Below are 26148 nucleotides of genomic sequence, written 5' to 3' on the forward strand. Positions count from 1 at the left end.
TGTGTGTGTATACCAGGAACACCTGGACAGAGGATTAAATTAATAATCACTATATTTCACTAATACTCAAAGCTATTATGGATGTGTCATATTGGTGGAACGTAGGTTCATCCAATGTGTGTGTGGTCTGAGGAATGTCGTGAAATGAAAACGAGATATATAAAAGCCAGAATGAACAAAGTTGAAAATGTCAAGAGAAAACTATAGCTGCAGTTGTTATTCTTTGGAAGATGAGGCTGATGGGGTTGTCACAGACAGCGGAATTAATGATAAAAACTTATGACCACGATGTGTCCAAGAACCATAATGCCGACTCTGTACATTGTCAAGGGATTATTAAGTAAACGCGACAAAAACAAGTGACTGGAATCATACCACCACACTCTAATAAATATCAGATATAGTCGAGAAGAGAAACAAACTGGCAGACAATGGTACGATCAGGCTGTTCGATAACTAACGACTCAGAGAAGAGTTTCACTTGAGTGAGGTATTTTTGAGAGACTGAAATCTCCACGCATAGGTAATAAAAGCAAGACAAAAGCAATAGAACTAGTGCAACTATTAGCTGAGGCACCCTCAATGGCCTCAATGGAAGTGAATGATTAGTTCCCAGAATGTTTAAGAAACTATAGGGAATAACATCAGTGGCTACCAGAAAAATACGCATTACCTGATAGGCGAAGTGAAGGAGTATTAACAGCCAAAAACTCAGGAATTAGTGTCCGTCCTCATATTCATGACTTGTATTTGCAGGGATTGTATTAGCTTTGCAATCAAGAATGCCAACCTACTTGAGAAGGATGAGAAGGCAATTGCTTGTAAGTATATTATGCAGCTAGTCAGTCTGATCATTGGCCGATTTCATAATGACCATACAAAATATTATAGATGGCCTGAACCAAGTGAACAGTAACAACCAAGGATAGGTCTCAGCATTTAGGATTTTAGAGCAACAAGAAGCACCACAGTGAGTATAGGAATATGACAGCTGGTGTTCCTCACTGTAGTGTTCTTGGCCCATTACTTTTCAGACTATGTACACATGACATGTGGTTTGACATAGAAAAAAAGCTTGTTGCATATGCAGATGATGCTATTCTCTTTGCATTAATTCCATCTCCTGAATTTAGATCTGGGGCTGCTGAAACCATCAATAGACCTTTTGCTAAAATTGGTGTATGGTGCAAATTAAGTTGAATCCTAACAAAGCTCAAAGTATGACCATAAGTAGGTCCACGACAGTGACTCCTCAACATCCAGATCTCAACATTGATAATGGTTCTTTAACTCTCTATAACTGTTTTAAAATTTTAGGTGTGACTCTTGATAGCATATTCACTTTTGAGAAACACATTCAAATACACAAAAAGTTGGCTTATTGAAAATGTCTTTTAAAATTTTTCGGTGGTCAATCTATTCTGAAGAAGTGTTTCAATTCTTTTATTCCCTCTTGCTTTGAATACTGTTCTCCTGTCTGGTCTTCAGCTACTGGATCTCATCTCAATTTATTAGGTAGAAAATTACGGTCTATTATATATATTTCTTATAACTGATCTAGATATGAATTTTTGGCACTGTCATTCAGTTTGTGTGTTTTACATGTTGCGTAATATCTTTCATAATTCTGATCATCTTTACATTCGGATCTTCGCAGACAGTATCATTCTGTTCGTAATATTGGGTATGCAGTTGATTCTAATAGTCATGCCTTCTCCATCATGAGGCTCAATACTACACAGTATTCTACAAGTTTTGTTCCAGCTGTGACCAAGTTGTGGAATGATCTTCCTAATCGGGTAGTTAAATCGGTGGAACCTCAAAAGTTTAAAATTACAGCGAATGGTTTTTTGTTGAACAGATTGACATGATTATCGTTTTATAGCTTATGTATGAAAGATCTAATTTAAAGTTATTCCCGTCCTTTAAATATTTCATCTTAATTATTCATTACGTCTCTTGTAGTTTATTTGTTTCCTTAGATCCTTTTCTGACAGGGCTATTTTCCCCTGTTGGAGCCTTTGGGTTTATAGCATCATGTTTTTCCAACTAGGGTTGTAGTTTAGCTAATAATAATAATAATAATAATAATAATAATAATAATAATAATAATAATAATAATAATAATAATAATAATAATAATGACAACTCCTAATCCAGGAAAGATGAGGCTATACTCAGCAACCAAGGGAGAATCTCAGTGTGCTTGCAATGCGGGGATTAAGGCGTTTACGAGAGTAGGGCTATGCTCCGGCGTCCTCCCATTACTACTTCTCTCAGGCCTACAGTCACCTTTCCATGAATTGTCAAACAAAAAAAAAAAAAAAAAAAACGACGTAAGACGATGGAGAAAGAACGCTCGACAATCTCCCATCTAGCAACCAAGTACGAGTGGCCAGAGATTGCTGAGGAGAGGGGGAAAAGAGGGAGACCCATACCTTTCTGCATGGACAGCAGCAATCAACGAAGCAGTACAGATCCCAGGCCCGATGACAAGAGTAGGGCCAACTACTCAAGAAATCGAGGTGTTTCCCTTAGAACCCTTGACATCTCCCTGTGGTACTAGGATAAGAGACAGGTTGGTGCGACGGTTTTGTGAGAGATATTGCTAACCCATCCTATAAGCCCATTTGGCAGCTCGGGCTACTGGTATTTTGCATATACCTTAAAGGTAAATTAACATAAGCCATCCTCTATAGCTTACTGGAGCAACTGTTTTGGTCTTCAAGGATAGAACTACCTTAAGCTTGCTTTAGCTCATATTACCGATTGCCCTTCGCATTCCAGGAATCCTCCATACGAATACAAGTCATTCAAAGTGGGATCAAGGAATTTCATTGCAACTACCATGGTTATGAAGGGAATTGGATGTATTTTTTAACAAAACTCTATTTTGAAGTAAATAAGCGTCTCCTCCTGACCACTTACAAAGGAAAGACGGTGTACATAATACCAAATGACAAATGATCCTTTTATTTCTCCAATAGCCTCCAACAGTACGTTAAAGGCTATGAGAGAAATAAAAGAAACACTGGAATTGAGCTATCAAGACAAATATAAGTTTATGAAAAGTTCGCAGTACATATTCCTGTCGAATGCAGGAATCTGTTCTTATACTTAGAATATATCCATCTGCGCTATGATAGCTCATCCTTGAGTTTACAACACGTTTATTTATGATGAATTTATATCACTAACACGCGCGATTTTAATCAATGTAAATATCAACCAAAATGGCATTTAATATAGAATTCTACCTATGGGAATTTTTATATATATTCATCATAATTAACTACGTGTTGTAAACTCACTGATGAGCTATCATGGCGGAGATGGGTTTATTTAAACCCTAAAATAAATTCCTGAATTCGACTGGAATATGTATGGTAACTTGTTATAAGCTTATATCTCTCTTGATAGCTCGAATAGTAGAGTCCTCGCAGGTATGGTTTCGGCTAAGAGACATAGGTTCGAATCTCTGCCCAACCAGAAGTTGTTATCATAAAATAATTAATTCCGGTGGATATAAATTCCCATAGGTAGAATTCCATATCAAAAGCCATTGTGGTTGATATTTACAAACACACACACACACACACACACACACACACACATATATATATATATATATATATATATATATGTATATATATATATATATACAGTATATATATACATATACATATATATGTATATATATACATATATATACATACATATATATATATATATATATATTTATATATATATATATATATATATATATATATATATATATACATATATATATATATATATATATATATATACAGTATATATATATATATATATATATATATAAATATATATATATATATATATATATATATATATATATATATATATATTTGTTTTGTGTGTTTGTATGCGAGTATACACACGCACACACACACACACATATATATATATATATATATATAAACATATATATATATGTATATAAATATATATATATATATATATACATATATATATATATATATATATATATATATGTTTTGTGTGTTTGTATGCGAGTATACACACGCACACACACACACATATATATATATATATATATATATATATATATATATAAACATATATATATGTATATATATATATATATATATACAGGGTATATATATACACACACCCATATATATATATATATATATATATATATATATATATATACTGTATATATATATATTTATATATATATATATATATATATATATATATATATATATATATATATATATATATATTACAAGCGTGTTTGTATAAAACTTCAACAACGGTAACAACCTTTATAAGAAGAGCCGAAAGTTTTTCCGACGTGTTGTAATATTTGGAGATGGAATGTATCATTCTCACAGTATTAAAGAGCATCATGATGTATGGAGTCATTCCAGGCTGTAAAGAAAAACAGGATATTTAAACAGAAAATTATTCTTACTAAGAATAAGTAATCACGAAGGCAATATGTATATCAGAATTAGGGTAATAATATATGTATTTACCAATTAAAAATTAAACCAACAATGCAATGTTTTGATATTTTAAAATTAAACTCAGTATAACCTCGTTGATATCAAAATGAATGTAATGAAAACTCTTTCTGCGAATTTAAAAACTTTTTAAAAATTCCAGATAGTAAAAAGATTATTATTATTTTTTTTCTTTTTTTTCAAACAAGGTACCGATAAACCAGTACTGAAAGATTCTTAGTCAAAAAACGTTAGTTGTCAAAGTGTATATTCAGAATGTATATGAACCACTCGTTGATACCTATTGTGAATAACAGTAGTGACTATTAAATTCTATGAGCCAAACAATGAAATTATTTATTTATCAAAATTAGTGGTTTTGATTTTCATACATTACCCACCGGATCATTAAGGTAAAGAGGATGGCAGTATTCTTCGATGGCATAAACAAACTTGACGTTATCTTTTGCTTGTGTCAAGTGATTAGTGACCTTAGCATCAATCTCCTTCCATGATTTCAGCAGTTTTGACCTTGCCAGCTGTAGTACAAGTATTGCTCCTCGGACCTGTTAGGATATATAGAAAAAACGATAATCAACAGAACAAAATTAAGAATATAACAAAGAAATGAATTCCACCGCAATTAAACTTCCAGGAGTATCTTTTACAAATTTACCGTTCGTCTACAGTCTACATGAATTCAACTTCTGTGATTCTTCATCGGATCTCTGAATAGAATACACAAATATATGAAAGTATCCAGATACAAACAAATCTTATATATTATAAGAAACCGATAATCTTATAATGTAATATAAACACGTAAATATTTATGGTACTTGTACAATTTCCTTTTCATTTACCTCGGTGAATTGTTATATCTAGGAAAAGACTTTTTGATAACATTAAACGAATAGATGAAGGTAGACTACATGTATGTTGTGAATACTAGATATAGAACGTATCTAATCAATACTATAACACCCTTGAAAGTGACTCGAATTTACATAGTCTTGATGTTTATTTTCTTATATGAATTCTCTAAATGTCCCTGAGAATCATTTTTAATGTCTTTTTAACTCTGAACTGAATTCATTCAAATCAGCTAATAAACAAAAAAGATAATTGTCCATTATGTAAATAACCTGCCAGATATACTTTAATATTGAATATTGAAGTATGATTATCTATCTTCAATCTATAAGCATCCGACTCTTATATAAAAGTATTATTATCAAACCCACCTCTTGTGTTTCCATTTGCTCGGAAAGATATTTGAATTTAGCCATCCGTCTTTTCCAGTACTCCAACTCATCTTGGGGACCTGCTTCATCTGTTTCCTGGCGTAACTGTTCCATTTCCACTAAGACTGATTCTGATTAAGAGATTATGATATTTTTATACAAGAGTTTGGATATCTGCTGAAATATATTAAAAGACATGTAGATAGACAACTTGCTCTGTCCTTAATTGGAACATTTTCCATTCAAAATTGATTAGGGGAGTTCAAATCTCTATTCTAGTCTTTTCCTCAGCTAAAAGTGGATATTAAAAAGCTACTCTGTATTAGAAATTTATTTATAGAAAATACCTTCTTAACTAAATCATATGACCGAAAAAGTGGTAAACTTAGGATTTGTGTATTTGTAATTACTTGTTTCACCAGATATAGCCATGATAGGTATAAACAATTATTATAGGAGATTCCCCTTACTGAGATCAGTGCCCACTGCATGAACTTACCAATTTGCTTCATCCAAACAAGGACAGTCTTCTCAACGGCCTGGAATTGGTCAGGCTGAGCGAGTGCTGCCTGGGCGTCACTTAACCCGTTTATTTGATTCATGCCCTCTATAGTTGGTGCCAAAACTACTCGTTCTTCCATAATAGACTCAGAAACTGCAGAAAAATATATCTTTACTGATGAAGAAACGCAACAGTTTATATATATATAATTTAGAATTAAAATTACTTGTATTCTGATTTTACTTATCACATGCTGTAGTGTATATATATAAAAAAAATTATGGGAATTATGATTTCTGTAGGAAAAGCACATAGAGAACATTATATTATCTTCCTTAACTTAATTATTGCTATTATCATCGCTAGATGAGCAACAACCCTGGGTAGAAAAGGAGGATGCCATGAGCTTAAGGGCCCCAACATTGGGGCCAAAAGAAAAAAAAATAGCCTGGTCAGGAAAGAAAAATAAAGTAAATAAACTAAAAACAAAATAATGAATAATGAATATAAAATATCTTTAAATAGGTAACAACGTTAAAATAGATATCATATTCAAACTATAAAGGGAGACTCATGTCAGCCTGTTCTATATAAAAACAATCGTTTCAAGTTTTACCCATTAAATTTCAACAGATTTAACTGCCTGATTAGGAAGATCATTCTACAACCTAGTCACAACTGAAATAAAATCCTAGAATACTGTGTAGTATTAAGCCTTATGATAGAAAAGACATAAATGCCAGAATTAGCTGCAGGCCTAGTACCACGTACAGGAAGTTACAGTCTGGAAAGATCTGAATGCAAAGGATGTCATAATTATGAAAATCTTATCCAAAATGCATGAAAAACTGAATGATGGATGGTGCTTGAGCTCAGAAATAAGAAATTTAATAGACGGCAAGTTTTTACCCTTCAAAGTAATATGATATCAAGCAGCTGAAGACCAGAAAGAACAATGCTCAAAACAAGGCAGAATGAAAGAAAATCTTCAAAGACTTTTTCCATAAGGCCATTATTTGTGCAATTGATAAAGAAACACACCGAATGTGTTTCTCAAAAGTAAATTTACAATCAAGCATCACCCCTAAAATCTTGGAAGAGTCATATAGTGTTGAAGAAACATAATGCAGAGATCTGGATGTTGAGGAGCCATTGTCTTCGCCTACTTGCAATCATACATTGAGTTTTGTTAGGATTAAACTTCAGCCCCATGATTTGCACACTAATTTCAGCTAGATCTCTATAAAGGGATTCAGCTACCCCATATCTACATTCAGAAGATAGAACTGATGCAGAGAGAGTGGCGTCATTTGTATATTTAACGAGCATGCTTTCTGTGCTGAACCATAATTATATCATGTGTATATAGTATGAAAAGTAGTTGGCCAGCAACATTATTATTATTATTATTATTATTATTATTATTATTATTATTATTATTATTATTATTATTACTATTATTATTATTATTATCATGATTATTATTATTATTATTATTAGCTATGATATCACATTCCTGTACTCACTATGGTGACCAACAACTACAACTCTTTGCAAGCTATTACTTAAAAATTCAGTAATTATACTAAGAGAAGATTCACCTACTCTAAAGTGTTTGTGTTTGAAAGTAAGGGCCTCATGATTAACACGGTCAAGACACTACTAAAAATGAGGCCAACCATATGAGCTTCCTAACCACACTTACAGGAGTTTTGTACAACATTGGAGATTTAATGGAGGATATCAAATGCTCTAAGGACACTGCAAAACCCAAATTGCAAGCTAGGGAACGGATGATCACTTTAGCATACCTATTTCGACGTTCTGCCAGAAGACATAAAAAACTTATAGAAATTGGGCGATAATCAACAAGTGCTAAAAGAACCTCTTGCTAACTTGCAGAAAATAACTGACAACTTAGGAGCTAAGAAATCAGTGGTCTTTATAAAAAGAATAAAGAATATATATTTTGGTTTTAAATCTTCATAAGCATCAAGGTCTATCAATAGTGTTTTAATTTCACTGGCCGGAAAAGTTAAAATAGTTAGTTTAGTCTCAGGAAAACAGGAATGAGGAAGATTGAGAGTCTAGTTAATCTGCTTACTGTTAAACACTACCTTAAAGGGTTGCCTTTTCGTAAATGAATTCCAGTGGATAAAAATTCCCATTGGTAGAATTCTATATTAAATGCCATTTTGGTTGATATTTACATTGATTAAAATCATGAGCGTTAGTGATATAATTTCATCATAAATAAACGTGTTGCAAACTCAAGGATGAGCTATCATAGCGCAGATGGATATATTCTAAGTATAAGAACAGATTCCTGCATTCGACAGGAATGTGTACTGTGGACTTTTCATAAACTTATATTTGTCTTGATAGCTCAATTCCAGTGTTCCTTTTATTTCTCTCATAGCCTCTAACGCACTGTTGAAGGCTATTGGAGAAATAAAAGGATCATTTGTCATTTGCAATATTTTTATTCCACTTTCTAATTTTCTGAAATAAGATCCTTCTGTCTCTTGATATGCATATCTTTTGTTTAATTTTTTTTTCGGTACATATTTTTCAACAATTTTCTCCAGTATTTTGTACAGTATGTCCGTATTTACCTGTATATTATATCTTACAAATAAATTTTTTCCATTCTTTGTTCAGTTCTGTATTTATTTCTGACCATTTTATATTCTTACTATAAAAATTATATTTTCCATATCCTTCCCAACGTTTTGTGCTTTGATTAATTCTGCGATCACTTGCATTGGAATGGACTATTAATTCTATGACATTGTGGTCTGAAATTCCCGTGTTATACACTATTATTTCTTTAACATAATTCACCTCATTCACAAATACTAGATTTAGGACATTTTCCTTTCTTGTTGGAATGTGGTTTATTTGTTGCATATTATGTTCTAATAGCATATCTTGAAGCTTTTCAAATTGCCTCTTATCTTCTGCGCTACTATTACTCTCTTTTTTATATGTATACATACAACCACTTTCTTCTATCCGTTCTTTCCAATCCACGAAAGGAAAGTTAAAATCTCCGGATATCAGTATATTCCAGTCTTTATGGTTTCTACATATATCATCTATTTTTTCTATTATTATGTCAAACTCCTTAGTATTTGGGGGTCTGTAAACTACAATATTCACTAGTTTTTCAAATTCAAATTCTACCACAATCAATTCACATTCTGTGTTGCTGTATTTTTCACAGACTTTACCTTGATTTATGTCTCTTTCATATATTGCGGTTCCCCCTTGATTCCTATTTGTTTTGTCTGATCTATAAGTTTTGAAACCCTTTATCTGGTCATCACTGCCAGTCTCTTGGGAATACCATGTTTCTCTTATATTTAATATATTTATTTTTTCAATTTGGGTTACTTCTTCTAAGAACTCTATTTTCCTTTTAGAGTTACTCGTGACTAAACCCTGTGCATTCATCACTATTATGGTTTGTGTTTCATCCCCATTATTTAATATTGGTAATAATATGGATTCTCCCATGCTTCCTTCCTGTTCTGATATGATGTTCTTTTCTTCATTTCCAGAAATTTTGCTATTAAAAAATACAACGTTTCTATTATATTTGCTCTTTCGACTTCATATTTATTTTTGTGGGTATACCTGCAATTATCCCCATATTTGCACCAATCCCTGGCATTATAGATGCATTCTTTGTAGTTGGGCTCTAAATGTGCATATTTGGGTTGACAGGCATCATATCTTGGGGCCTTTGGTGCATAGTGCGGTATATACGCGGCCTGCTTTTTTGTTTCTTTTTTTGTTTAATTTTTGCTTTAATTTTTCTTTTCAGTTTGCTGAGTTTTCTTACTATCATTCATGGTTGTAGGATGCATATATCGACATTTTTTGTTGAAACTGCATCCTTTTCCTTCTTTCAGGTTTTTGCATATTTTTGGATGGAGATCTCTGCATTTGTCTCCATATCCGCCTAAATACGCACATTTACCATATATTTCATAATTCTTTCATATCTTTGGATGCTTGTAGTAGCATCTTTCGCCAAATCTGCAATTCCCTCTTTTGCAGACTATATCTTTCTTTTCTTTTTTTTCTTGTTCTTGCTCTTCCCTGAAAATATGTAGGTCCGGGTAGAGTCTCTTGGGTCTATTATTTGTTTCCATCTGATAATTTATTTCTTCGTAAGTATATTGTTGGATGGCATCATAAGTTAAATCAATGATTTCCTCTGCAACCTTACACATATCCTGTTCATTTCTCTCTTCTTCTTCTTCTTCTTCCTCTTCTTTATCTTCAACTATTTGCAGATTTAGTCTCGACTTAATTATATTTTCTATCCAGACTAAGCATGTTGAGCAGAATACCTTTGTGTCTCTATTTTCTATTTTTTGCTGTATTTCAGCACATGTAGTGTGTGTTGTAACATGGCAGGCATCGTATTTTCTAATCAGTTGTTGAGGATTATTAATGGAATATCATATCTTACATGTATTGCACCATTTAGGCATTCTTTTTCCCAATGCATCAATCAGCATATTCACCATATTGGACTTCTTATTGTTCTTTGATGGAATGTGTTGATTGATTTAAACTTTCTTTATAAGTCTCTTTATCACTTGGATCTTCTTTGGAATATCTTCTATTATTTTGCTGATGTTTTCCGCAGATTTGCTCCAGTTTGTTGGATCATATTTTTTTCAATATGTCTGCGAATATTTTTCCGTCACACTGGTTGGGGTTACTAGTGACCTCTGTTATCAGACGGTCGAGTTCTTGTTTCGCCAACTCATGGAATTTACTTTTACTGACTGCAACAATGTCCCTCCAAGATTTGCCTGTATTATAGAGTGCCATCTTGATCAGATTTTCAGTAATTCACAAGATAACAATTCTATGCCGACGTTTTATCCCACTTTTCGGACCTCAAATTAATCACCGACTATTCACGAAAACTTGTAGCTATATTGCGCTCGATAGCCTTTTGTTATCCGCGTTAAATCAGGATATTTATAAGGTCGCACAAGTGTATTCACTCACCGGTAAAACATTACAACATGATACCAACCTACTCAATCCAGTCTTCTGTTTAAGAGTCCCAACAACCTTGTGGACAATGGTGAAACTTTCTAGGCACGATATAAAATGTCAATAGTAGGCAGTAAGCAAGGTGTCAGCTGGAGCCCTTGTCAATGCCTGTCCCTAACTTACGTGTACCTTCCCTAGCACGATCACCTCTTTAACTGCCTTCCGAGATTTTTATTTTTTGGACTTCTTTTTCGTAAGAATTACCTATTAATTGAAAAAGAAACACAAGTGAAGCTAAGAATGAGGTATTCTAACATGATAACTATCTAGTATCTCTAAATTCCAGAAAAAAAAACAGTATAATTTGCTACAACTTATATATTATTAGATAACCATAAATCAATGGGCCATAGCAGATGTAAACGTCACGGGGCCCTACGTCATGGTCGACGCACGTCATTCTGCGTCTAGTTGCCAGGTCTTAATTTCTATTCTCACGATGGCCACGAAATTGAGATGACATTTCTTGATGTAAAGTAAGACAATAATGAGGAGTAGATGCTTGAATCTATTTTTCTTAATTAGGTCGGTGTCTCACACTCTGGTGGCTTCGGTTTCACATTAATCAGAAGCCTAGTTCATTAGTTATATTAAAAAAGGAGGGTGTCATGGGGCTTGAAATAGATCCTAGAAACTAATGACTCGCAATTATTTTGGATACTATCGCAGTGATTATAATGTTGGTGTATTCCATTACTGAAATCTAATTTCATATATCTCCTTAAAGTACCTTTATGGCTACTGCAGGGTCTTTATTTCTATCTTACACAATGTTTAGTTATTCTGGGGCTTCAGTAATGTTTTTTTTTATCTTTTTTTTTCTTTTTCTGCTGTCAATGGTGTACCAAGGAAATTGAACAAACCTAGCTTTTCCACTCCTGACTTTTTTATTTACTAAACTTATATCGTTTACAATCTATATCTAGTCATTCTTTCCATTATATTGAATTTTTTCTTTAGAGCATTTTAATTCTACTGGCTGTGACAGTTTTTATCTATTTCTGTGTCTATTCTTTCATCTATCCTTTTCCATTCCGTATGATGTGAATGTAATTATGCCTTGCTTTAGTATATTTCTTCATGATAGATCCCAGGGTATAATAATATGAAACTTGAACACCATTGATTATTTCTATACCTTTGACCAGAATTGGTTTTCATATTCTTGAACAGTGTTCATTTATATTTTAAAGAGACCAATGCCATTTTTTGAACTTGTAACACTTGGCTAAAACTATAGATATTGTTACAGAAATGTATGTCATTTGTTTGTTCAGTCGTAGAGTAAGTCAAACTACACAAAGAGAATTATGTCAGTTCAGACATTATTTTGATATTAATGAAAAGGTTCATTTCAACAAAGATGATACACTTTTGAATTTTCATATTTTCACTTCTAGTGTTTATTTTTTTTAGATTGATCTTTTCCCACTTGAAAGGTAAAAGGATAGGAATGTCTCATCAATGTCCGCTTACTCTTTCTCTTGGAACATGTTTGTAGTATTCTTGTTGTATCTTACAGACATGTGGTTTATAGCTTGGTTGATCAGACTGAGGGAGTCCCTCTCCATCTCAAGCAGCCATGTGGCAGTCAGCTGACCGTGACTTACCATAACTACTCAGAAGAAAATAGAAATGCTTCACTGTTCCGTGGCTGATTCCTTGCTATGGGATTCTCTCCTCTATTCACATTTTCATGACCCTTATAATCCTCTACTTATTATAAGGTTGATTATTATAATTTATTAGCTTTAAGGTCTCGGTTTCTTATTTTAACCCCGTCGGTTCTGAACTAAATATGGTTGGTTGTAGGTTTCACAGTGGCATCGATATTCACATGAAACAAAAATGATGTGAAAACGATAAACATATTCTACTATATTATCGAAATCCTATTTCCACATCATCCTCTTCATTCCAAAACTACCTAGTGTCTTTATGTAATTGTATTATCCCCTGTATACTTTTCTCCCTTTTCTACTTTCAAATTCTGTCAGTCATCAACGCTAGAATATCATAGACATAGACCAACCTGATTATTATCATAGACGCGTGAATATTTTCCTCTGAAGGGCATATAGTTTAGCTAGGCTCCATATAAGAATTTGTTCACGATCCGTAAATTTGAGATAGGATTTGTTAAAGATAACTGCACATCATATGATGCTGAATATGAGTCTTTAACGTTCTATTTAAACTGTTGAGTGGTAATTGAAATAACTACCTATGTTACATGTGGAAGTATCTTTATCATTTTCATCACATGCCAAGTTGAAACCACGTTAGTTTCATGCTTAGTAAAACCTTGATAACACTTACCATGAAGACAAGAGGCAAAAGATCTTAAGCCAGCGAGCAAGTGGTCTCGGGCGGTAACACCACCTGGAGAATTGTCAAGATCAGACGCGTTCACCCTGACAGCTGGGACGAAGATTTTGCTTAGAAGTCTTTCAACGGACCTAAGAACGACGGATGCATCTTCTCCTGCTCTTATAACCACAAAATTAACTTCCTGTAAAGAGAATTATTCTATTTTGTATTAGGTATTACAATGTAATTCAGAACATTTTGTAAAAGAAAGTCTATATATTTCATTAGTTTCCTAGTTTTCACTCATGGAAATATTTTGAGATTTACTCTGAGCTGAGGAGTATTTGGTGTCAATCACAAGTTTAATCATACCGATGATATAAAGAGCACCGTCATTGCAAAACTTTCAGTGCTTCCCTTTGTGCCTCATGAGACTGAATCCTTGTATAATGGAAATACATAAAGTATATAACAAGTAAGTCCTTGCTAAAAAATTTAGTGATCCCCAATTTCTTGAATAAATATTGTAAGTAGGAATCATTGATTGTAAGTACAGTAATTCAGTAAAATATTCATTGATGTAATTTTATTTTGATATACTGAACAAAAGATTTGTTTTTATCTATATTGCAGACAAATTTTGATGAAAATATTTGTCCTCTAACAATACTAATCTCAATTAATTTGATATTTGGTTTTATTCGTAGAAAATAAGTACGAATAAGGAAAAGCCATGGAAATATATTCTTTGTGAATGTAAATAGGGAATAATGAATATAGACCAATTTTTCATGAAATATAAATACAAAATAATTCGATGTTTACATTAATATACATTTTATGGAAAATATGGTCTACACACACACACACACACACACACACACACACATATATATATATATATATATATATATATATATATATATATATATATATATATATTCATAAATATACATACATACATATATATACTAATATGTATATATATATATATATATATATATATATATATATATATATATATATACTATATATATATATATATATATATATATATATATATATATATATATACTGTATATATAATTACATATACATATATGTATATATATATATATATATATATATATATATATATATATATATATATATATATATGTGTGTGTGTGTGTGTGTGTGTCATTTTCTATTTACTATTTATCCCATAATGGTAAAAGCTATGAATTCAGGTACACTTTGATTCACGTGAAGTGTAATGGAATTAATGAGGCCAACTGTACCAGCAAATAGTTGTATCCCCTTTCACTTGACATGGACGTGAGCTAAGGTGTGGTTTCATATCACTTTACTCCTTTTACTTAAAGGAAACTGATCATGAAATATGGCCAAAACTAAAGTATTTCATCGCATGATTTTGGCAATATCACACAGGGATTCTTAAAAGCTAAGTTTAGAGTGATCAAGAGATTAGTCAAGTAAAGTTCCTTTTGGATCATAAATGTTTAACATTTCTGTTTTAGTCTTTACTTTAAGATGATTTTTATCAATGAATAATGGTTAACATAATTAATATTGATATATTGGAATATATTTGATGGGAAACCTTTTCATAGATTTTGCTAGAATGTATAATTATGTATTTAAAACATAGATAATCATATTTCTGTTCATTTTAATACAAGATCCAATCCCCCTTTCCAATACTTCTTATACAGTATAGGTTTAGATGATAAAGTTAACTATATCAATAATATATAAGCCTACCAATATGCACGAACTGATATCAGTTTGTAGAAATCGTTGCAGTAATTATAATCCATAATTGCCCCTTGAAAATAATATACTGATGTATAATTTAAGAGTCTAAATTGAACATTGAAAAGAAAAGGTTACTTACTCGGTGGACGTTTTCTTCCGTGACTGTCCTTTGGGGTGTAGTTCTGGTCATGCAAACACAAGTTCCAGAGAGTGGTGTTGTTCTGGGATTACCTATGAATAAGCGCATCCCAGAGCCAGGCTCCATCGACTGAGGGTCACCTGATTCCAAAGAAACATTTTCATCAGGGATAGTTGGATCTGGTGCAATGTCTATGAATTTGGTTGTACATGGTTTGGACATAGATATATGATTTTTTCTATGTTTGGCTATTCATAAAGTTAAAGTGACCTCGATATTTAGTGTTAACCTCACTTGTGGATAAAAATAAACGTCTTCTGGGATTGCTTAAACTTAAAAATGAGAGAAATTTTAAATCAATGGTAATATCTGACTTATTTTTTTTTACTTTACGATGTACTGAAAAACTAATACTATTTAGATAAAGTTAAAATATAATGTGCCTGTTTATAACACATTGTTAAGAGATACTTCCTGTCTATTGCAGTAATTATTTTTAATTGGAAATTTTATAGTCTAAAAAGTATGATAAAATCACCTCACGTTCTCAAAATCTGTTTAGTTGCTTTTCTTTATTGAATATTCTAAAACTTCCTAAAAAAGATTGATTAAAGTGATTTTAAATGAATAGTGGGTAGACTTCTTTCTTATTCTGTGCCGTACGGGCCAAGCCACAACAGATTTGTGTTATTAGAATAATGTGCGATACCAAGGAGTATGTAACATTTCTTTATGAATTATGAACATTGACTTCATATTTCCTTCTTTCACTCATTGTTTTATTACTTTTGTCAACAGCATGGAAAAATATTCTGTGATGTAAATCTGTTTTTTTTTTTTTTTTTTATTTCTCAGAAAAGTATCTATTTGCACCGAGGAGCTGTGTACTAAAATGTATTAATCGATATTTGCTATGAATTTAGATAACAGTATTAGAAATACTGCTGCTATTTATATCATTTAGCATAGATTTTATATGATTTATTATTAGTGAAATAGGTTTCATCCATTAATGCGGGAATTTGATAAGATTACTGAGAATTAAGACAAGTTAAGTATTTTAATAATTTACCTGAACGTTGCTCATCAAGATGAGGTGGGTCCTGTGGATAATAATAATAATAATAATAATAATAATAATAATAATAATAATAATAATAATAATAATAATAAGGGTAATAATGATGATATGATTAGGAGAGATAATATGGGCAATAATAACCATGAAATACATTTTTCATATTATCACCAATAACATATCTGATAATAGCAATGCTAAAAGGTGACATATTTATCTATAGTGAATAAAAAAAAAACCATAAAATATATTTCAAATGTAAATTTACAGTTCCAGGTCAGTTATTTTGCAATGAGTAATTATGGTAATAAATAATTCCTAGTTACGGGTTTGGTTTTGTGCTGCTCATCCTCTGAGCTTTCCTCTGGAAGGTCCTCACTCTCTTGATAGAACCAAGTCATGTTGTTGTACTGACCTGACATCAGGAATTTAGAAACATCCTCCAGCTGGAAGAAGAATATGCAAAACTAAGATTTGCAAAATATGCACATATGCCTTATTTTAGAAGTGTGTATATGAGTTGGTCCTGTAGATCACCTGTTTCTTTTGGCAAGGCCGGGCCAATTGCAAGAGCCGTTGCCAGGTAATCTAAAACAACGATTCAGACACATTTATTTGAAAAATTACTTATGAACTATTATTAAGTTCCCTGGTGTACTTCCTATTTCATTCGTTGCACCTTGATACATTTTATGTATCATAGTCTGCTAATCTAAAATGTTTTAGTTTATAAGAATGTCTGAAAGATAATTATCATTAGGATTTGATGGAAACTGAGACAGGTTTGTCTTGATAATACATAAGAATCTTTTCTTGATGTAGATAATTTTAGTAATTCTTATACTTCATAGATTTCAAGTATCTATGTGAGCCCCCATATATAGTTATAAAAGTAAAAGCTTATTTTCTTTGGGAAAAGTTAGAAAGACCATTATACTGGAAAATAAATATACTCATAATTATCGAGCTACATTTAAGATCAATATTTCTGTAATAGCGGAATCTCTAATTCAAGGTGCTATTCAAATGAAAAATAAGCCTAAACAAGCGATGGCACCTAAGAGAATAAATTTATGCAAAAAGGTTTCCTTAAAATTTTAGAATAGTAGATCTTAGAATATTCTGTCGTATTGTACTTTCACTGTAAGGAGAAAACACATAAAGTCAGAACAAGTAAGATGAGGAATGAGATATCCATTGACCTGAAGGGAAACAGCTCAAGTGTTGAGTGGTTCAAAGTAAACAAAGAATACACTGTCTTCTGATACTTGAAGTATTCTCAATATCACCGTAATTATCTGTCTTGCCAGACAGTTATACTTCCTCTTGTTTCTTTTTAATCTGTAATAATACTAAATAGTTTTACGTAAGTCTAATCAGCAGTTTTTATGGGATTTCTTGCAAAATTAAGAAGAAATTTCTCCTACTATAATATATAAATCACCGAAAAAGAAATGGAATTGAATGACTCTAGCTTTTTGGAATAAATTGAATAAAACTGATTTTGTGAGTCATCGATATAATGTATAGTATATATATATATATATATATATATATATATATATATATATATATATATATATATATATATATATATTTATATATATAAATGTGTGTATATACACACACACAAACACACACACACACACACACACACACACACACACATATATATATATATATATATATATATATATATATATATATATATATATATATCAATATATGCCACATGAATAGGTGAAAATAGCGAGTAAATATCATCCTTTACGTCTCAACGATATCTTCAAGACGACTAATTTATTAAATGAGATTTTTACAATATACATGAAAGTTCGAATATACACACAGACGTTTGTATATTAAAACCTTAGAAAAAAATATGACATATATTACACGTGTGGGATCGGTTAAAGGGACAGCTCAGATGTCCAGGTTTTTTCTTTAGACCTTCAAATAGTAACTTATAATTATTTCAATACCTATATGAGTTTGTCTTCAATAATTTTACATATTCATGAATATAAAACATATAAATAAAAATATAAACCTGCACACAAATACACATACACACACACACACATATATAAATATATATATATATATATATATATATATATATATATATGTATTTATTTATTTATTTATATATATATATATATATATATATATATATACATATATATATATATTTATATATATATATATATATATATATATATGTATATATATATATATATATATATATATATATATATATATATATATATATATATTTATATTATATATATATATATATATATATATATATATATATATATATATATATTTGGGCTCAGGCCATGTCGTCCTGATGGAAGTTCCTAAAGGGTAGCTTACTAGGGTATATTTGACTACAGTGATATTCCCAGAGAATTTTACCTTAAGGTATCCAGAATTCTAACTCCTGGAGCGAATATCACTAAATAAATCTAACAGGGATATCTCATAATATCAGAGGATGTATTCTTGACACGTCACATAGCTATCTTCACCCCGAACAATATTAACGCTTCGAGGGGTTACAGTGACAAGAATCTGAAACGAGAATGAAAAGAGAGTCGCTCATAAGGAATCTCTCCTATTCCGTTTCCAGTGTGTATCTGATGAAGGCGGTAGCGCCCTCTTTATTCCTTTTTGTGTAGCTCTACTACTCGGTGTTTTCCTTTGTGTTCTCTCGTTATTTTGGATATAATTCAACATTATGATGCCTTCTCCGGCCTCTTCTGCCTCTGGAAAGTTGAGTATTATCTTTACTTTGTATAAATGTAAGCTCTTGTCGTTTTGAATTAAATCAAAAGTGATATTAACGTAAACAAGAGCTGTTGCCTACCGGAGGCATCCTGGATGCTGTCGCTCGCTATATATGGGTCATTTAGTTAGCTAGAGCGACGTTCCCGGTTTATTATGCTTTAATAATTTAGCTATTTAGCTCCTCTAGGAATGCTTTTATGATGCCGTTAGTTTTTAGTTCGGCGATTTAGGTAACCGATCTCGCCCTTCGCGAGGCTTAGTAGACTAGGAGTTTGGCCCTAGTACTTTCATGCATGATATAAGTTTTTCCGAGTGTTATGTTATTGAAGCTATAGGCAAAGATATTGTTGAATTTTCTTTCCAAGATTGTATACGAGAGAGTTTCGGTGATTTATGTAATCGATTCTCACCTCACCTAGGCTAGTAGCCTATGGTACTGTTGTATACTTTCGCACATCCCCGATTGTTCTTTTCTCCTTCGGAGACTAAGTTCAATCCCTCTCTCCCTCTGAATAAGCCTTAGGCTTAATCCTAGTGGTTCTATCTGAATGATATTCAGGTATAACTATACTAGGATATGTCTGTCCTGACCTGATAACCAGAGTGACTGGTTTTTTGGGTTGGGACAGAACATCAGAGTTTCTAGTCTGTGGTCTGCTTCTTCCTAGCATAGAGAATGAGTTTCCTTTGCTAGGTTAGGTGTGGACACAGGAAGCTTTGCTTCACTAGTCCACGTCTGAAGGATTCTGTACGATGATTCCTTCTTCTAGTGGTCTAGCAGACTGTCCTGTGTTGTTTTTCTCGGGCTGGAGAATGAGTTTTCTCCATTGCCTGACGATATAACTTCACCTAACTTTGTTCTGGTTGGGAGGAGGATAGCAAGTATTGCCAATCTTCATCCCTAATAGACAACTCTAGGCTAGGATGAGCTTCCCTAACTGCTGAGTGTGTCTCTTGCTAGAACGAAGTTTATATGACCCTTATCCCTCCCCACCCCCCTTTTTTCTTTCTTAGTGATGACCTAGCCATTGCATCTTTGGTCGCAGTCCTACTTCCGTACCTAGTGTAGGTTAGGATGGAGGACCGGCTCAGCTCTCTACCGGCCGGCAATTACATGTCGGCCGGCAGAGACCCTTTCTTTTGCAGAGTGAACCAAAGACCTCCCTTGGTCTCCCTTCCATGTCTGCTGGTAGAGTCCTGTAGGCTATGGATTCCTTGGAAGCCTGAATGCTACATTCTCCCCTTCCATATGTTCACTCTTTCTGGATGAAAGGTCGTATGGCAATGCCACCTTATAACCTTACATCCATTCTGTTTCTCTGACTAGTGTGCTGTACCCCTATGCCCGGCTGCGGCAGGATGAGGTTCTCTGGTTCTTAGCCACTGCCGGCAGGCATGGGTATTGCTACCTTTGCCTGCCGGCAGTGGGAACACATCCCGAATCTGCTGGCCACTACGATTAGCGGCCGGCAGCCGGCTGTTTGTCTTTTCAGCTGCCGGCCGGCAATCATTGCCGGCCGGCACACATTTGCAAACCAGTGACCTGCCGCCTATTAGTTTAAAGGTAGTATATCTTTGAACTATACGGGGGTAAATGCCGGCCGGCACAACAGCATGCGATGTACAGTAGTTACTATTTTTGTAGTGTAGTACACACTGCATTTATAAAACTACAGTGCAGAGCTTGTGGTAACACTAACGTTATTTCTTCATACTTAATGTTATCTTGTACAGCCTTTTGCTGAGACCGTACAATATATAGAAATTGAGTTCTTTCTGTATTCATTCTATCCCGTATATTAAAACTTTATTTCACGGTGTGAACTACACATTAAATTTCCGTTTGGGAAATTACATAAGGTATTCTAGAATAGAATTAACCTTAGTTTTAATATCTTGGGAGGTTACAGCAATTGGCTGAACAGGAAATACAAGTATGTGTCTTTCCTTCTTTCTTTTAGCTTTACTGTGTAAGTTACATGTTCTAATATAAGTGAAAAGCCTTCACTTGATACTCATGGATTTTTCTTCTCTTTACAGGAGGACCATCCGAAGTGCGGGAGTGTGTTTTGTAATGTCCGCAGTAAGAACTTCTGTGGACATCAGTTTTGCAGGAGGCATGCAGCTTGCGCAGCCTCCAGAGGTGATCTCTGGTATTGGGACCCTCAGGTTTGTACAGTATGTTCTAACCTGATTGCCGAGGATTTTGATGACCCCAAGTCGATGGAGTCAAGGGATGCTGCCAGGGAAAAGTTACGCACCTGGGTGAGGGGTTTTCAGAAAAACACCTCAGGCAGTCATTCCTCAGCCTCAGATGGAGATACCAACTGCCCAGAATCCGGTAGATTCTGAAGTCTCGGCCGCCCTTCAAGACATCCAATTGGACGATAAGATGTCGGAGGTGTCGGATTCTACAGAGAAGGACCTTCTAGGAGAAGGTCAGGAGGAGGAGCTGTCCCAGGCTCCTCAAGTAGAAGAGGAAGAAATCGATGAGGTGTCGGTTACATCGGTTCCGGACCCAGAACCTGTTCGCTCTACATCGTCTGCTCTCCCAGATGAACTGGGATGGACTCTTTCTTCTATTGTTGAGATGATCCAACAAATTCAAAAGAAGAATGATGAAAAGGAAGCTGCAATGAAACTGGAGATATGTAGACTTGCAGCATCACGTGGGCCCCAGCAGCGACTCAACATGAAGGATCTTCCTTTGTGCTTGGATACCAATCCTTGGAGGTATGCCGAACACATGCCAATGACAATCAGGAAGATCGTGATATCAGAAAAGTTGGGAGCAATTCCCCTGGAAGAAGTGGAATTTTGGCCCAACAAAGATTCTTACCCAGACTGCTATGTCCGCCTTAGGAAGGAGTCAGGCTCAAAGGAGGAGACGGAGCCAAAGGAGGTCATGGTTTTTTACAATAGTAAAGCTCAGGCGTTACTAGCGAGCTCGGTGAAAGAGAGGGGCTTCACGAACTCAAAGGTGCTAGCCTTGAGTAAGAAGCTTCCCTCCTTTGTGGCGTCTCCTACCAGAGCCTTTCCCTTCATGGAAAAGGGATATAAGGCAGCCTTAAAGGCGGTGGAGGCAGGGAAACCATGCCCCTCCTTGGAGGAGTGCAAGCCGTTATCTCTGACCTTGCCCTTGGACCAAGAAGACTGGAAGGACGTACACCTTACCTTCTCAGTCGGGAAGCTGGAAGCTGATATTGCTGAACGTCAGTTTGGTGAGGAACTTCCAAAACTGTCGGAGGTTCTCTTGTGCAGAGAGCAAGAGACGAAGGAAAGACTTGCGGCATCGATGTCGTTGCAAATGACATTAGAAACGATGGCAAGTGACCCCAAGATCCAGGATATGTTCATGGTAGTGGGCAAAACCCATCTGGCCACAGTTACGAAGGATCTCTATAGCTTTATTAAAGCTAGGAGAGCCTGTAGAGAGTTCGTGTTCGCCTTGGCTGCAGTGAGGCACGAACCGAGGAAACTGATCTCCTCTTGTATCTGGGGTAAAGACCTCTTTCCCAACGAAGTGATTAAAGAGGTAGTAGACAAGGCCGCCACAGAGAATAGGAACCTTCTCAAAAAGTGGGGCTTAGATCTTAAGAGAAAGTCTTCTCCAAATGAGGGTCCCCAACCCAAGAGAAAGACAAAAAGGCCTAGGCCATCCTCTCGGCCGGCTATACCCTACCGACAGCAACAACAACAACAACTCCCTGTGACTGCGGTGCCTCAGATAATGGCACAACCTCCGACCACGTACCAGCTGGTACCTCAACAAGTGGCGACTCAGTCGCCAGGTTTTAACCCAGCCTTCGAAAGGCAGACTTCTTTTTGTTCGAAGGCTAGAGGAACAGCTAGAGGTTCTTCTAGACGCCCTTCAAGGGGAAGGGGATCCAGGGTAGGACGCGGTCAAGGAGGCAAAGCCTCGAGTCCACAACAGCAGAACTGAGATGCTTCCAGTAGCAGGGAGACCACAGCTATTTAGGGATCGCTGGACCTTCGATCCCTGGGCCCTCACCCTAATAAAGAATGGACTAGGTTGGAGCTGGAGCAGTCCTCCACCTCAGTTTCCTCAATTCTCCCAACACTCAACCCCCATTCTGGAAGAATATGTCCGAGAGCTCTTAGACAAAAGAGTAATCCGGAAAGTTAAGTCCATCAAATTCGAAGGAAGGCTGTTTTGTGTTCCAAAGAAGGACTCAGAAAAACTCAGAGTCATTCTAGACTTGTCGCCACTCAACAAGTTCATAGTGAACTACAAGCTCAGAATGCTCACACTTCAACACATAAGGACCCTACTGCCCAAAAGGGCATATACTGTCTCTATAGACTTGTCTGATGCTTATTGGCACGTTCCAATTAATCGTCACCTCTCCTCCTACCTAGGCTTCAAGTTACATAGAAAACTTTACGCCTTCAGAGCCATGCCTTTCGGGCTAAACATAGCCCCAAGGATTTTCACGAAGCTCGCGAACGCAGCCGCCCATCAATTACGCCTAAAGGGGGTCCAAGTAGTAGCCTACTTGGACGACTGGCTGGTGTGGGCAGCATCCAGGACAGAATGCATGCAAGCTTCTAAGATAGTGATCCAGTTCCTGGAACATCTGGGATTCAAGATCAACATAAAAAAGTCTCGACTTTCTCCAGCTCAAAAATTTCAGTGGTTGGGAATCCACTGGAATTTGGAGTCACATCAACTTTCCATTCCTGGGAAGAAGAGGAAAGAGATAGCAGGATCTGTCAAGAGACTGTTGAAATCCAAATGGATATCAAGACGCAAACAGGAGAGAGTGCTGGGCTTTCTACTGTTTGCTTCGATAATAGATCCAGTGCTAAGAGCACAGCTAAAGGATGCAACAGGAGTCTGGAGAAAATACGCAGCAAACGCGCGAAGAGATCTAATAAGACCACTACCGACTCGACTGCGAACGCTTCTCAAGCTGTGGTCCAATGCCAAGCAATTGAAGATATCAATACTTCTTCAACCTCCTCCCCCATCAGTGACTATCCACACAGACGCTTCAAAGGAAGGCTGGGGAGGTTACTCTCATCAGAAGAGAGTCCAAGGAGCTTGGTCCAATCTTTTCAAGTCATTTCACATCAACTTTCTAGAAGCCATGGCAGTACTTCTGACACTAAAGAGAATTTCTTCTCGCCACTAGACCCACAAAAGACTGGTTCTAGACAGCGAGGTGATAGTGAGATGCCTGAATCAACAAGGGTCGAAGTCACCCCAAATCAACCAACTGATGTTGGCCATATTCCATTTGGAAGAAAGGAAGAAATGGCACCTGTCAGCAGTTCACATTCAAGGATTCCGCAATGTGACAGCGGATACTCTATCCAGGTTTACACCAATAGAGTCATAATGGTCCCTAGACGAAGGATCGTTCTCCTTCATCTCGAGTCAAGTCCCGGAGCTGCAGATAGACCTCTTTGCGACGAAAGACAACAAGAAAATAGATCGTTATGTGCCCCCATACGAGGATCCGCTAGCGGAGGCAGTGGACGCTATGTCCCTAGACTGGAACAGATAGTCCAGTATTTATCTGCTCCCTTCGCACAACCTCCTTTTGAAGGTCCTTGACAAACTGAGATCCTTCAAAGGGAAGGCGGCAATAGTGGCCCACAAGTGGCCAAATAGCGTGAGGTTCCGTCTGGCATTGGAACTACGACTAAAATTCGTACCGCTACTGGATCCATCCCTGTCTCAGCGAGTACAGAAGTCGACTGTCTTCGTTTCATCACAGAAAACCAGGAACCTACATCTCATGATTTTCTCTCCTTAGTGAGGAGGAAAAAGTGAACAGCCGACACAATACTATTGTTAAAGCGCTTAGAAGGTTTTGAAGTAAAAGTCATATTTCTGTTTGTACTCGATTTGGGGGCCAGAGTAAGTGAAATGGTAGTTCTCTCTGGGGAGGAAGGCCACGTCCAGTTCTTGGAGGGAGAACTGAATCTATTTCCAGACCCAACGTTTCATACCAAGAACAAGCTACCCACCAACAAGTGGGGTCCCTAGAGAATCTGCCCTCTGAAGGAAGATGCATCTATATGTCTAGTGGAGTGCCTAAAGGTCTATCATCATAGAACTTCAGACTTTATGGGAGGACAGCTGTTCAGAGGAGAAACATCAGGTTCAAAGTTATCTATAACTAATGGCGATACTCACCGGTGTTATTCGCAAAACGGATCCTGAGAGTACACCCGCTAGTCATGATCCAAGAAGAGTTTCTTCTTCCATAAAATTTCTTTATTTATATGGACTTTGAACATCTTTGTTCATACACCGGCTGGTAGTCATCAAAGGTGTTCTTTATGCGCTATGCGAAGCAAGTGGAGCAACTCAAGAAGTCTGTGGTAGCAGCAGGTAGAATCCTTTAACCTTCTGTTTTAAATCTGCGAGGAACAGTGTAATTAATTTGGGACGATTGATTAGGAGGGTGGGTGTATAGTCACTGTATGTTACTATACACTGAGCGATAGGCCTCGAAAGTGTCCTTACGAACTGTTCCATTGACGTTGGTGAACTATAGCATTATACGGACACTGGTGCCAAACGTTTCTTACGCTAGTGTATATAAACAGTATACAGACTGTATCATTATTATTAATAATTTGATTCAAGTGGCAAATCTGTTTCCTATTAGACGAAACAATATTTTCTGTTGACTGTTTTCTTTATGCTTTAATGGATATCATCCAGATTTCATAAATTTTATAAATGTTGATCTGAT

At 35.2% G+C, this 26148-nt stretch overlaps 1 protein-coding gene across 1 annotated transcript in view; it reads right to left on the minus strand.

Annotated features, from left to right (window-relative positions):
- LOC137618319 (dynein axonemal heavy chain 5-like) overlaps positions 1–26148 on the minus strand; it is a 328916-nt gene that overhangs the window by 284027 nt on the left and 18741 nt on the right. The window contains exons 3-9 of the mRNA XM_068348490.1: positions 17004–17070; positions 15547–15737; positions 13659–13851; positions 6255–6410; positions 5756–5886; positions 4913–5077; positions 4330–4437 (exon numbers count right to left, since the gene is read on the minus strand). Of these exons, the coding sequence (XP_068204591.1) occupies positions 4330–4437; positions 4913–5077; positions 5756–5886; positions 6255–6410; positions 13659–13851; positions 15547–15737; positions 17004–17070 (1011 nt within the window). The remainder of the gene's footprint in view (positions 1–4329; positions 4438–4912; positions 5078–5755; positions 5887–6254; positions 6411–13658; positions 13852–15546; positions 15738–17003; positions 17071–26148) is intronic.

The sequence above is a fragment of the Palaemon carinicauda genome, chromosome 2 (assembly GCF_036898095.1).
Source record: "Palaemon carinicauda isolate YSFRI2023 chromosome 2, ASM3689809v2, whole genome shotgun sequence".
NCBI classification, from domain to species: domain Eukaryota; kingdom Metazoa; phylum Arthropoda; class Malacostraca; order Decapoda; family Palaemonidae; genus Palaemon; species Palaemon carinicauda.